The sequence below is a fragment of the Nerophis ophidion genome, linkage group LG08 (assembly GCF_033978795.1).
Source record: "Nerophis ophidion isolate RoL-2023_Sa linkage group LG08, RoL_Noph_v1.0, whole genome shotgun sequence".
NCBI lineage: Eukaryota > Metazoa > Chordata > Actinopteri > Syngnathiformes > Syngnathidae > Nerophis > Nerophis ophidion.
The window spans coordinates 13,719,648-13,735,604 of record NC_084618.1 but is presented as its reverse complement, the minus strand read 5'-3'; the positions used below and the strand labels follow the sequence as shown (position 1 = coordinate 13,735,604).

Sequence of the window (15,957 nt, the reverse complement as noted above, 5' to 3'; positions counted from 1 at the left end):
TGGATTGAACTTTCACAGTATCATGTTAGACCCGCTCGACATCCATTGCTTTCCTCCTCTCCAAGGTTCTCATAGTCATCATTGTCACCGACGTCCCACTGGGTCATTATTGTCACCGATGTCCCACTGGGTGTGAGTTTTCCTTGCCCTTATGTGGGCCTACCGAGGATGTCGTAGTGGTTTGTGCAGCCCTTTGAGACACTAGTGATTTAGGGCTATATAATCAATCAATCAATCAATCAATGTTTACTTATATAGCCCTAAATCACTAGTGTCTCAAAGGGCTGCACAAACCACTACGACATCCTCGGTAGGCCCACATAAGGGCAAGGAAAACTCACACCCAGTGGGACGTCGGTGACAATGATGACTATGAGAATCTTGGAGAGGAGGAAAGCAATGGATGTCGAGCGGGTCTAACATGATACTGTGAAAGTTCAATCCATAATGGATCCAACACAGTCGCGAGAGTCCTGTCCAAAGCGGATCCAACACAGCAGCGAGAGTCCCGTTCACAGCGGAGCCAGCAGGAAACCATCCCAAGCGGAGGCGGATCAGCAGCGCAGAGATGTGCCCAGCCGATACACAGGCAAGCAGTACATGATCACCGGATCGGACCGGACCCCCTCCACAAGGGAGAGTGGGACATAGAAGAAAAAGAAAAGAAACGGCAGATCAACTGGTCTAAAAAGGGAGTCTATTTAAAGGCTAGAGTATACAAATGAGTTTTAAGGTGAGACTTAAATGCTTCTACTGAGGTGGCATCTCGAACTGTTACCGGGAGGGCATTCCAGAGTACTGGAGCCCGAACGGAAAACGCTCTATAGCCCGCAGACTTTTTTTGGGCTTTGGGAATCACTAATAAGCCGGAGTCCTTTGAACGCAGATTTCTTGCCGGGACATATGGTACAATACATAAGTATTGTACCATATATAAGTATATAAGTAAACATTGATTGATTGATTGATTGATTGAATTCCAATTCATCCTTGCTCTAACTACATCCCTAATTTCTAAAAATCGATTAAACACGCACGCACGCACGCACGCACGCACGCACGCACGCACGCACGCACGCACGCACGCACGCACGCACGCACGCACACACACAGACACACACACACACACACACACACACACACACACACACACACACACACACACACACACACACACACACACACACAGTGGTGGTCAAAAGTGTACACAGACTTGTAAAGAACATGATGTCATGGCTGTCTTGACTTTTCAATCAATTCTACAACCCTTATTTTTTATGATGTAGTAATTGGAGCACATACTTGTTGCTCACAAAACATATTCGTATCGTATGTAAATAATTACTGCATAACAAAAATCCATTTCCATATTGAATGAGAATGACAGGGCAAATTCATGTTACACAGACGTTATTTCTGAGCACTAAACCTGCAGAAAATAGTTCTTCATGTTTCTCTATGTTTATATTTTCACACTTTGCACTACTTTTTTACACTTTATGACTCATTTCTTCCATATTCCTTCATTTTAAGAGCTCATTATCAAGTGTTTAATGTGATTTTAAAGGCCTACTGAAAGCCACTACTAGCGACCACGCAGTCTGATAGTTTATATATCAATGTTTACATTTTTACACTTTGCACTATTTTCTGTCACTTTATTTAACATTTCTTACATACTTCTTATTTTCGCACCTTCATTTTAACATTGTATTGTTAAGTGTTCAATGTGATTTTACTATATTTGTGTGCGTGTTTTCCATGCTTGTGTTGACGTTTCCTTTCTGCATTGACAGCTGAAGGATTGTAAATAAGAGGAAGGTTACAATTAAAATAAAATATATTTTATTTTTCTCCTGCTCCTTATTGTCCATAAGTCTTACAAATATCAATATCGACCGATATGATCCTAAAATGTAAATAATTACTGCATAACAAAACATAGTTGAATAAGAAAGACAGGGCAAACTCATGTTACACAGACATTATTTCTTAAAACTAAACCTGCAGAAAATAGTTCTTCTCATGTTTACATTTTGACACTTTGCGCTATTTTCTTACACTTTACGAAACATTTGTTACACATTCCTTCATTTTAAGATCTTATTGTTAAGTGTTCAATGTGATTTTAACATGTTGTTGACATTGTTTGTTTTCCATGCTTGTGTTGACATTTCCTCTCGGCCTTGATAGTTGAGGGGTTATTATAATCAGAGGAAGGTTACATTTCAAATAAAATATATTTTTCTCCTGCTCCTTATTTGCCACGTCATACAAATATCAATAATTATCAATATCGGCCAATATAATCCTAAAATGTAAATAATAAGAATGACAGGGCAAATTCATGTTACACAAACGTTATTTCTTAGCACGAAACCTGCAGAACATAGTTCTTCATGTTTCTCTATGTTTATATTTTCACACTTTGCACTACTTTTTTACACTTTATGACTAATTTCTTCCATATTCCTTCATTTTAAGAGCTCATTATTAAGTGTTTAATGTGATTTTAAAGGCCTACTGAAAGCCACTACTAGCGACCACGCAGTCTGATAGTTTATACATCAATGATGAAATATTAACATTGCAACACATGCCAATGTGGCCTTTTTAGTTTACTAAATTGCAATTTTAAATTTCGTGCGAAATATCCTGTTGAAAACGTTGGTATGATGACGCGTGCGCGTGACGTCTTGGGTTGTAGCGGACATTTTTTTCCCAGCCAATCCAAGTTATAAGTAGTCTGCTTTAATCGCATAATTACACAGTATTCTGGACATCTGTGTTGCTGAATCTTTTGCAATTTGTTCAATTAATAATGGAGAAGTCAAAGAAGAAAGATGTAGGTGGGAAGCGGTGTATTGCAGCTGCCTTTAGCCACACAAACACAGCCGGTGTTCCCTTGTTTACATTTTCAAAGGTGAAGCTTTACTATGGAACAGAGCAGTCAAGCGGCAGGTTTCGGTGAGAAAATTGTGGTAATAAGTCGGCTCTTACCGTAGACAAGAGCGGAGCTTGCGTCGGACTCTCTTGCCTCCTCCCACTGGAGAAACTGGCGGTCACCACACCCGTGGCCACACCCTTCCGACTTTCAGGTACCATATAATCTCACTAAAACACTAGTGACACAATAAGCAGATAAGGGATTTCCCAGAATTATCCTAGTAAATGTGTCTAATAACATCTGAATTGCTCCCACTGACCTCGCCTTTTTTTTTTCTAGTCCTTTACTCTCACTTTCCTCATCCATAAATATTTCATTCTCGCTCAAATTAATGGGGAAATCGTCACTTTCTCCGTCAGAATTGCTCTCGCTGCTGGTGGCTATGATTGTAAACAATGTTAGGATGTGAGGAGCTCCACAACCCGTGACGTCACGCGCACATCGTCTGCTACTTCCGGTACAGGCAAGGCTTTTTTATCAGCACCAAAAGTGGCGAACTTTATCGTCGATGTTCTCTACTAAGTCCTTTCAGCAAAAATATGGCAATATCGCGAAATGATCAAGTATGACCCAAAAAATGGACCTGCTATCCCCCATTTAAAAAGGAAAATCTCATTTCAGTAGGCCTTTAACATGTTGTTGACATTGTTTTCCATGCTTGTGTTGACATTTCCTTTCTGCCTTGATATGTGAGGGATTATAATCAGAGGAAGGCTACATTTCAAGTAAAATATAATTTTGTTATGCTCCTTATTTTCCATAGGTTTTAAAAATGATCAATAATGATCGATATCAAGCAATATTAAAATACTTATTTACAACATGCAAACATAGCATAAAAATTGTTCCTATTTCATACCGTGTTGAAACTTAAATGCTGTTCTATGAATAGGAATTGATAACAATGAATTGGTGGTTTGTGTGTGCAATGTGTTCTTAAACAACCTGAGGTGGTTTGTCGCCAGCGCTCCGTCCGCCGCCGCCCCGCTGCTCGACGGCTCCAAGCTGGAAGGCATGGTCTTGTCGTTGCGGAAACCTTCAAACCTCTGCAGATGGCGATGACGATGGCCGGAGAAGAAATGGATGTGAAGAAAGAGCGATGGAGACACAGAAGCGGAGAGGAGATAGGAGGAGACAAGGAGAGCAGGTCATCAAAGATGTAAGAAGGAATAACCTTGGCTCAAACAGATTGCGTCCAAAGTGAGGGAATGAGGGAGCTAGCCTAGCATTTAGCATCATTACTACAGAAGAAGATGCAGAAAGTGAAAGGGAGGCAAGAATAAGAGTCCATTTCCTGTCACTGAATTCTCTCCACACCTGTGGAGAAATCAAAGGAAAGAATAACGGTCATGTGACGGGTGAAACAAACATGGCTGAGGGAATGTTTGCCATGTACATTGTGACGGAGGACTAGGGCCATTATCAAAAGAAAATAATTCAAATGTTGGATGTTTTTACTGAGAGATCCATAGAGATGTTTTTTTAGGACCGATACTGATTATTAGTAGTCAAGGAAGCCGATAACCGATATTTATTTTCATTAGAAGTTCATTAATTATGAATAGCATATGTATATGTGGCGGTATAGCTCGGTTGGTAGAGTGGCCGTGCTAGCAACTTGAGGGTTCCAGGTTCCATCCCCTAGTCACTGCCGTTGTGTCCTTGGGCAAGACAGTTGACACAAGACAAACAAGTCAATGGCGTTTTAAAATCGTGTTTTTATCACCTTTGTCTTTTAGTAAAGGTTAAACCGCTTTTATCTTTTAACCTTTTTGAACAAGTCGTGCATGCTTTTATTTCAAGTGGCCTGGACTACTGCAATGCACTTTATGCTGGCATGTTCTCCCGGTTGCAGTTAGTCCAGAACGCGGCAGCACGACTTTTAACAGGGGCCAAGAAACGCCAGCATATAACCCCAATTCTTCAGAGTTTGCACTGGCTCCCTGTTCATTTTAGAATTGATTTTAAAACATTGCTGTTTGTTTTTAAATCTTTACATGGACTGGCACCTCAATATATCTCGGACCTTATCCAAATTTACATTCCTGCGCGCGCTCTGAGGTCCGAGAGCCAGTTCCAGCTCGTGGTGCCCAAGACCAGACTTAAGACCAGGGGAGACAGGGGTCTTCTCTGTGATCGGCCCTAAGCTCTGGAACACTCTGCCGCTCCATGTTCAAACTGCTTCCACAGTGGAGTGTTTTAAGTCTCGTCTTAAGACCCACTTTTATTCTTTGGCTTTTAACACTACGTGAGTTGTGTGGTCCTCTGTTCTCTGTGTTTTTTATACACTTTGATTTCTATTTTACTGTTTTAATTGGGGATAGGTTGATTGGCAACACTAAATTGGCCCTAGTGTGTGTGCCTTCCGCCCGATTGTAGCTGAGATAGGCGCCAGCGCCCCCCGCGACCCCGAAAGGGAATCAGCGGTAGAAAATGGATGGATGGATGGATGGATGTTTTAATTGATTTTACCCTTTAAAATAGTTTTTAATCATATTTGTTTTTATATTGTTTTTATTGGTTTTATATTTATTTATTTTTTGTTTTTATTCAGTCATTGGTGGAGCATAATATATATATATATATATTTTATTTTTTATTTTTTTTATTTTTTTACAATTGTTTTTAACATGGCTGTGCAGCACTTTGGAAATGTTATTGTTGTTTAAATGTGCTATATAAATAAAGTGGATTGGATTGGATTGGATTGACACACCTGCTCCCAGTGCCACCCACACTGCTTTAAATGTAAAAGCGCTTTGAGTCACTAAAGAAAAGCGCTACATAAATATAATTCACTTCACTTCACATATGTCAGTAAACAGCCTGGACAAGGCTTTGAGTTGTTTTTTAAACATCGTTTTTTTTAGGTCATACCATGCAAGCAGAAGCAGCTTTTCTAACCCGTAACCTCTTTTCAAACGTTCCAATCACAATTATCACACCAAATACTGCAATGCATGGTGATAATCGGTTTGAATCGACAGTTGTGTTGAATCGAGAATTGATTCTGAATCAAATAGTCACACTCCTAACAACATTGGCAAATCAGGTCCCGACTGCGACGTCTTCTTATTCCCCGGCAGACCAGGTGCTTGAATGAAGCGCACACAGGCAGTCCCATTATAATGTGTTCATGAGTGAAAAAAATCTAAATGTGGCAATTGAAATGTATTGATGGCGGGGCCACCACTAGTAAACAATGGTCGTGGAAACAGTGAGTCTAGCACTCCCACTGAAAAGAAAGACAAGTGAATAACCAGAATATCCTTTGGTGGAACACGTTAGGATTCAACCGCTTAAGTCAAACTCTTTTTCAGCAAGTAAATGATAGAAATTCAAAGCAGACTGTTGATTTAAAGCTTGGGTAAATGGTTACAATAAACATGGTGTGTGTGTGTGACTGCAGGGTGTGATTCATCTCCATTCAGGATATCCCTCCTCTATTTGCCAGTCTATTGTTACCAGACACCGCTCCACTTTGTAAAGCAAGTACCTCAGATGGAACATGAAGCCTCCAGCATCCCCTTCAGCCTGACAGCTGAGTGGAGTCTGGGGGCAGGTAGCGAAACATCCCGCGGCAACAGGAGTGTGGTGCGGGTGCGAGAGTGTGACACTTACCCTTACCTGCGCGTGCGCCCAGCGCACCACCAGCTTCTTGGACAGCGCCAGCTTGCCGTTCAAGCACTGGATGGCCCTTTCCGCCTCCTGCGGACAAAGATGGAAGAAGTAATAATAATAGTTCTCAGTGCTTTAATGTGAGTGTGTGTGAGCCGGTGAGTGCCCAAGATAAACACACACTTCCTCTGTATAAGTCCTCACAGCGCGCCGATGGACACTGGCTGTGAAACCAGATGCTTATCATGATCGGCTCCTTTCAAAACAAATACCGGCCGCCCGGCTCGTGAAGTCTAAGAGGGAGAGCGTTGGTCACAAAACCCTGGTGACATTGTTATTTACATGTTGAAATGCTGGGAATTGAACAAAATGTCGGTCAATAAGCCGTTACTTTTTCCCCCTATGCTTTGTACCCTGCGGCCTATAAAACCGTGCAGCTTGTTTATGGATTCTTCTTCGCTGACGGCCGTAATGCCATAACAAACAAGCAATTGATTGTGCTGTGGCGCCATCTTTCAGACCAGTTTGCTCACTGCAGGTGTTGCAAAGTCCTTCCGTTTAAATATGTCATCCGAAGACACAAGTGCCATTCCGTTTTCTAGCCATTAGATTCCTCTTTGATCACTCCAAGAAACGTTTTTAGGTTTTACAATACAACTAAAAGAATTCTTACTTCTATGGGATGTCTGTAGGAGTGTTTTCACGCATATTGTAATGTGCTATCGTAGTGTGATAAGCTAGTGTCGTTAGTATTCAGAGAATGCCAAGAGTGTGCAAAGCAGTAATGAGAGAAAAGGGTGGCTATTTATAAAAACTAGAATATAAAACATGGTTTCAGTTATTTCACCTACATACATACAAACACATGCATACATACATACTAGGGGTTGTAACGGTACGTGTATTTGTATTGAGCAGTTTCGGTACGGGAGTTTCGGTCCGGAGGTGTATCGAACGAGTTTGTAAGCTAAAGTCTTACAAGCTGCTCCGCTTTCTGCCTCTGACTGAGCACCCAGCATTGTCCCGCCCACACAACCATCTGATTGGTTACATCATACAAAGTCAATCAGCATATATATATATATATATATATATATATATATATTGAAACTACTTCCACATTTACCCATTCACACCCATATATATATATATATATATATATATATATATATATATATATATATATATATATATATATATATACATACACTCCCACTGCGCCACGCCATTTACACACATATACATATACATACTGTATATATATACATATACATATATACTCACGAATATATATACATATACACACATAAACACATTGATACATATATATATACAACATATACATATATATATATATACACACATACATATATATGTATACACACACATATACATAAGTATATACAGTACATATATATATACATATACATATATACAGTACATATATACACATATACACACACACACGCACATTTATTTTAAATAAATACAACAAAATAAAACATTCCTAAATGAATATTGACTTGTGTCATAATGCAATAAATAATACTTTTAATAATATTCGTAATATACGCATTGGGGTGGTAAAATACAGGTAATAAAAATAAAGTTAAAAAAAAAAACAATAGTGTAAAATATACGGTATATAAAAAAATGTATTTGAAAGATTGTGTGAATCACCTCTCTGGTGTTGAAGTTGACAAAGCAGTAACCACGTGGCTGCCCCTCCAGCGGCCCAGATTTATGGAAGAGGAAGTCAAACTGCTTGACATTTCCAAACTTCTCCAGCAGCTTCACCAGGTGATACCTGCCAGCACAGGACACACACACAGCAATAAGACAGAAGCAAGTGCACATATCTTTATTTATGGAGTGCTGAAACAAAGGGAAATAACTCTGCTCTGCAGCTCTACTCTGTCAAGTGATGACAACTGCAGCTTTCCACCCTGACACCTTTTTAGCAGCTGCGGTGGCACGCCTGAGACTGTAAATCTTTTATTGAGACAATGCAATGAGGATACAGTAGCAGGACAATGAGGGAATAAAACAAAGGAAGCCTGCGGGTCCCCTCCTGAGCGCTGCTCTTTGCACAAACAACATCCCAGCCAGCGACACAACACAGATATGTGCTCACTCCAGAGCTATGTGCGCTCTCTCTGTGTGTCTGTATAAGTGTGTGTGTGTGTTTGTGTGTGTGTGTGTGTGATACGCGACCGGCCTGGAGCGGCATGGGAAAAGAAAAGTGTCTTCTGGGAAAAGAGGTTGGACAATGAGACCTGCGTCACCTGCCGACTTGGAGGGTCTACTTGGCTGGACTTGTGTCATGACTCATACTTCATTAAATACATTTTTAGAACCAATTTTTTTTTTTCCATACTTCAATGAATTCTCACAAGCACTTTGCAGGGAACTGATCACCATATTTTTTAAGCGCTCAGTAGCACAAGGCACGTAACCTCCAGAAAACACATTCCATGGTGCAACTTCAACATTTGAAGGCGTTTAATGCTGGCAGCTAACGAGCATACGACTTTAAGCAGTAACGTGTGTTTGATTGTTATATTACAACTTGTTTTTACACTGGTGTTGTTATTTCAATCTTAATTTCTGGGATCATTATTCAAGCGTTCGTTTGCCACGTCTCAATTACTGTACATATTATTTTGGGGTCTCCCCATGTCTAGCAATAAAAGATTACAGTTGGTACACAGCGCTGCTAATAGACTTTTGACAAGAACAAAAAAAGGTTGATCATATTACACCTATACTGTATATCCCTTTATACATATACACACACACACATATATATATATATATATATATATATATATATATATATATATATATATATATATATATATATATATATATATATATATATATATATATATACCTTTATATATGTATATATACACATACATACACACACATCAATCCATCCATTTTCTACCGCTTATTCCCTTTTGGGGTGGCGGGGGGTGCTGGCGCCTATCTCAGCTACAATCGGGCGGAAGGCGGGGTACACCCTGGACAAGTCTCCACCTCATCGTAGACATACACACACACACATATATATATATATATATATATATATATATACACACATACATATATATATATATATATACATACATACATATATATACACACATACATACATATACACACACACACACACACACACACACACACACACACACACACACACACACACACACACACACACACACACACACACACACACACACACACACACACACACACACACACACACACACACACACACACACACACACACACACACATATATATATAAATAAAATAAATGATAAATGGGTTGTACTTGTGTAGCGCTTTTCTACCTTCAAGGTACTCAAAGCGCTTTGACACTACTTCCACATTTACCCATTCACACACACATTCACACACTGATGGAGGGAGCTGCCATGCAAGGCGCCAACCAGCACCCATCAGAAACAAGGGTGAAGTGTCTTGCTCAGGACACAACGGACGTGACGAAGTTGGTACTAGGTGGGATTTGAACCAGGGACCCTCGGGTTGCGCATGGCCACTATCCCATGTGTGTGTGTGTAAATATATATACATATAAATACATACAGTGGGGCAAACAACTATTTAGTCAGCCAGCGATTGTGCAAGTTCTCCCACTTAAAATGATGACAGAGGTCTGTAATTTTCATCACAGGTACACTTCAACTGTGAGAGACAGAATGTGAAAATACAAATCCAGGAATTCACATTGTAGGAATTTCAAAGAATTTATTTGTAAATTATGGTAGAAAATAAGTATTTGGTCAACCATTCAAAGCGCTCACTGATGGAAGGAGGTTTTGGCTCCAAATCTCACGATACATGGCCCCATTCATACCAAAATTTTTTATTTTGGTTTCATCTGACCACATGACATTCTCCCAATCCTCTGCTGTATCATCCATGTATCCATTTTGGTATAAACTCAACTCGTCGTGTTTGGAGGAAGAAGGATACTGAGTTGCATCCCAAGAACACCATACCTACTGTGAAGCATGGGGGTGGAAACATCATGCTTTGGGGCTGTTTTTCTGCTAAGGGGACAGGACGATTGATCCGTGTTAAGGATGTATGGTGAGATTTTCAGCCAAAACCTCCTTCCATCAGTGAGAGCTTTGAATGGTTGACCAAATACTTATTTTCCACCATAATTTACAAATAAATTTTTTACAATTCCTACAATGTGAATTCCTGGATTTTCACATTCTGTCTCTCACAGTTGAAGTGTACCTATGATGAAAATTACAGACCTCTGTCATCTTTTTAAGTGGGAGAACTTGCACAATCGCTGGCTGACTAAATACTTTTTTTTACCCCACTGTATGTATATGTACACTAAAGTGGAGCTTTCTGGTAAAGCACACCATCACACTGCTTAAAGAAAGCAAAACGAGGCCTTATAAGAAAAGAACACCATCCCTACAATCAAACATGGTGGAGGTTCACTGATGTTTTGCCTTGACTATTTGCATGGCATCGTGAAACCTGAGGACTATTTCGGGGCATAATGTAGGGCCCAGTGGCAGAAAGCTGGGTCTCCGCCAGAGGTCATGGGTCTTCCAGCAGGACAAAGCATACTTCAAAAAACACAAAAATTGGCTTAAGACAAAGTTGGGAAGTGACCATCAATGATGTAAATCCTATAGAACAGGGGTGCCCATTACGTCGATCGCGAGCTACCAGTCGACCGCGGGGGGTGTGTCAGTCGATCTCCAGCCAGGCTTTTAAAAAAAATAGACCTAAAAATTAGTGATCATCAATCTTCACCAAGACGTTCCTTAAATGACATTCACGGTACCGGAGGGTCTTGTGAGATGACGCTGGCTGCTGCAAGATCATTATTATTAAAAATGACCGAGAGGAAGGCGAGAAACACTTTTTATTTCAACAGACTCTCGCGCCGTACCTTCCGTCAAAACTCTAAAGGCCGACTGCATATTTCCTATCTTCACAATAAAAGCCCTGCTTCATGCTGCCTGCGCTAACTAAATACAGAGTCTCGGAAAACTGACGTGCACAAGCGATTCCTCAGAAAGCTGGCGTGCACATCACTTGTGCACGCCAGCTTTCCGAGACTCTTATTTTGTTAGCGCAGGCAGCATGAAGCAGGGCTTTTATTGTGAAGATAGGAAATGTGCAGTCGGCCTTTAGAGTTTTGACGGAAGGGACGGCGCGAAAGTCTGTTGAAATAAAAAGTGTTTCTCGCCTTCCTCTCTGTCATTTTTTTCATAATAATGAACTGGCAGCAGCCAGCGTCATCTCACAAGACCCTCGGGTGCCGTGAATGTCAATCAAGCAAGCTACGGAATTTGCCGCCAATGTTTTTCTTGTAAAGTGTATGGAAGCTGGATGAATTAGATGCCAAAAACCAACCACTTTCATGTGGTATTGTACAGAAAGGACAACTTTTTTTCTCCTCCATTTGAAAATGTGGGCGCTATCATCATTACTGTCTGATTCCAATCAATGCAAGTCATCAGAATCAGGTAATACACCAACTTATATTCTTGTCTTCGTGAAAGAAAGACATCTATATGTGTTACACATGCTTGTATTATCATTAAACACATTTCACTTGTTTACAAAAATGTCTCTTTCATAAATAAATAAATATAAATTATATATATAAATGAGGTAGATCCCCTCGAGTTGGTCAATTGAAAAGTAGCTCGCCTGCAGAAAAAGTGTGGGCACCCCTGCTATGGAACATCTGTGGAGGGATCTAAAAACAGCAGTTGGGAAAAGTTCAAATCTGAGAAACCTAAAGCAGTTTGCAAAAGAAGAGTGGTGCAAAATTCCAGTAGCAAGGTGTAAGCAACTCATTGATGCTTACAGGAAGACATTTATTTCACTTATTTTTCCCAAAGGGTGTGCTACCAAATATTAAGTTGTCTCCTCCATTTTGGAACTTGTGTGTAAAATAACATCAGATTAGGATTTTGGGGGGGTGTTTTTTTTGTGTTGTTCCAATGCAAATAAAAGAAATAAACATGTGAATACCAAAGCATTCGTCATTTTAACTATTTTCTGGGAGAAGTGTTGCATTATCGGACAGAAATGCATATATTTTTGGGCGTGACTGTAGAGGCGTTCGTGAATCGGGGTTCCACTTTTAGACTACAGGCCCGACACAAAAAGTGTGTTTGTGTATATATGGCTCCATGTTTGTAAATGGAGGTTCCACTGCATTTGGAAAATACCTAACTTTAAGGGGGGGGGGGGGGCGCGCCTCCTTGGCAGAGTTAAAAATACAAAATAGAAACAGTGGCTGTGTGCGTAAACGCGAGCGCGTTTACAATGCGAGTCACTCCAAGAACATTTTTGGACACTCGCGGCAGAACCACAATGGACTGCCTATCTCACGGGAGCAGTAAAAAGCACCGGAGGAAAGGGAGGGGGGTGCGGGTGGAGGAAAGGGTGGGAGAGTAAAGTTTAGACAGGGAATGTGTTGGCGGCGGGGTGAAAGGTGGAGGAGACGGAGAGGTGAGAAGCCTGGTAGTGGGAGGAAGAGGAAGAGAGTTGCTTCCGGATAAATGACAACACCTGAACGGACCAAAGAGAAGGAAAGTTGGGGACAATAAAGATTCATCCTCACCAATGTTGTTATTAGTGTGATAAATAACCGTAAGAGGTGGAGCTTTTTTTCCTCCTCTGTCACCAGCATTTGAGTGACAGACAGGTTGGCCAATCAGAATTATCGAGGTCTCACTCTGTGCATCGCTCTCAGCGCGTTTCTTTAACTGAACGCAGTGAGCCCTCTTTTCACTCATCCACAATCTTCGTCTCGGCGAATCTCCGAACAGAAAGCGGCTGCGACTCACAGCGAGAAAGTGACGCAAAGTAAGAAAAACGAAGATGACAAAAAATAGGATTACAAAGCCAAATGGCCCGGTGTGGGATGGGCAATATGAGCCCATCAACAGACACGCACGTGCGAGAATGCCATAAAGACAACGTCCAAACTATTTCAAACCGGGAAAAGGCACTTTAATATGGTCACAATTTCTTACTTTAATTAAATAAATACAAATGATTGTTTTAATGATATAAACAGTGCAAAAAAAAATGTTTTACTTACAGAAATAGGCCCATTTTATTTTTTGTTTATTTATTTAGGATAAAGTTATTTACCTTCCGATTACAGTACAATTCTACAGTAATGAGAAATAAAAATGTATATTCTTTCTAATGGTGATTACTACATATTATGATCACATTATGAACACTGTGGGCTTCACGGTGGCAGAGGGGTTACTGCGTCTGCCTCACAATACGAAGGTTCAAGGATCTTTCTGTGTGGAGCTTGCATGTCCTACCCGTGACTGCGTGGGTTCCCTTCGGGTACTCCGGCTTCCTCCCACTTCCAAAGACATGCACCTGGGGATAGGCCCCTCCCACCTCCAAAGACATGCACCTGGGGATAGGCCCCTCCCACCTCCAAAGACACGCACCTGGGGATAGGTTGATTGGCAACACTAAATGGTCCATAGTGTTTGAATGTGTGTGTGAATGTTGTCTGTCTATCTGTGTTGGCCCTGCGATGAGGAGGGGACTTGTCCAGGGTGTACACCGCCTTCCGCCCGATTGTAGCTGAGATAGGCACTGGAAGCAATTGTTTTCATTGCTTCCATATATTAGCAGCACCGGACTATAAGTCACAGATATACACGTGAAATTACTTATTTACACAGAATTAATTTGTAAATGTTTATTCCTTAATTGCTTCCAAACGGTGTCTGTAACCGGGCAGTAAAACGGTGGATCAAACAAAACAGAAGTCATCGCCATGGACCCGCAAGCTAGCTCTCCAATCAGCGAAACAGACTCAATAACTCCACGGCGACGTTTTGGTGTATTTACTCAGGAATTTGTGAAAGTGAAACAATACAAAAAGAATGCCACAGTAAGTTAGTAATACTAACACAGACATTTGTAAATGTGTTAGCATTGTAGCTAATGCTAATGACGCTAGCTTGATTACATTACGATAGCACGTACAAATATGCATGAAAACACCCCAACAGACATAACACACAAGACGGTTTAGTAAGTAAGAATTGTTTTAGTTATATTGTAAAACTTGAAAACATTGCTTGGAGTGATGAACAAAGAATCCATACGCGTAAAAACGCTACGGTCGAATAGAAAGACGAAACGGCTCTTGTGTGTCCGGTTCAAGGCTTTAAACAACAGGAAAAACTGCAGGCATTCAGCCAGCAGCACCTGCAGTGAGCGGAACATGTCCAAAAGATAGCGCCACAGCAAAAACAATAACAAACCATTTCAGTGCTTTTGCATTTTTTTAATAAAAACTATTTACTTTATGGCCGTCAGCGAAGAAAAATCCATTAATTAGCCGCACCATTTTATAAGCCGCAATGTACAAAGCATAGGCAAAAAGCAGCGGATTATAGTCCAGAATTGACGGTATATATTTACCATAAATTAATTTACATTTAAAATATCCATCCATCCATTTTCTACCGCTCATTCCCTTTTGGGGTTGCGGGGGGGCGCTGGTGCCTATCTCAGCTGCAACTGGGCAGAAGGCGGGTTACACCCTGGACAAGTCACTACCTCATCGCAGGGCCAACACAGATAGACAGAGAACATTCACACTCACATTCACACACTAGGGACTGTTTAGTGTTGGCAATCAACCTATCCCCAGGTGCGTGTCTTTGGAAGTGGGAGGGGCCTATCCCCAGGTGCATGTCTTTGGAAGTGGGAGGGGCCTATCCCCAGGTGCATGTCTTTGGAAGTGGGAGGGACCTATCCCCAGGTGCATGTCTTTGGAGGTGGGAGGGGCCTATCCCCAGGTGCATGTCTTTGGAAGTGGGAGGGACCTATCCCCAGATGCATGTCTTTGGAGGTGAGAGGGACCTATCCCCAGGTGCATGTCTTTGGAGGTGGGAGGGACTTATCCCCGGGTGCATGTCTTTGGAAGTGGGAGGGGCCTATCCCCAGGTGCATGTCTTTGGAGGTGGGAGGGGCCTATCCCCAGGTGCATGTCTTTGGAGGTGGGAGGGGCCTATTCTCAGGTGCATCTCTTTGGAAGTGGGAGGGACCTATCCCTAGGTGCATGTCTTTGGAGGTGGGAGGAAGCCGGAGTACCCGGAGGGAACCCACGCAGTCACAGGGAGAACATGCAAATTCCACACAGAAAGATCCCGAGCCCGGGATTGAACTCAGGACCTTTGTATTGTGACGCACATGCACTAACCGCTGCTCCACCGTGCAATTAAAAAAATATATCATTAAGAACAATTTGGCAAATAATTGTGCTCTTGCACTGCAGGTCTAAAAGCTCACAAACAAAACAGGAGCTAATTCCTTTTCTC

The 15,957-nt window shown here is 41.3% G+C and overlaps 1 protein-coding gene across 2 annotated transcripts in view; it reads right to left on the bottom strand.

The window, feature by feature from the left end:
• The window catches only part of rbm18 (RNA binding motif protein 18), a 32,457-nt gene that overhangs the window by 8,764 nt on the left and 7,736 nt on the right, over nucleotides 1-15,957 (bottom strand). Inside the window, exons 3-5 of one of the 2 annotated variants that reach the window (XM_061907742.1) lie at nucleotides 8,246-8,372; nucleotides 6,569-6,655; nucleotides 3,893-3,993 (exon numbers count right to left, since the gene is read on the bottom strand). In XM_061907742.1, the coding sequence (XP_061763726.1) occupies nucleotides 3,893-3,993; nucleotides 6,569-6,655; nucleotides 8,246-8,372 (315 nt within the window). The remainder of the gene's footprint in view (nucleotides 1-3,892; nucleotides 3,994-6,568; nucleotides 6,656-8,245; nucleotides 8,373-15,957) is intronic. The other variant, XM_061907743.1, reaches the window with a different exon arrangement.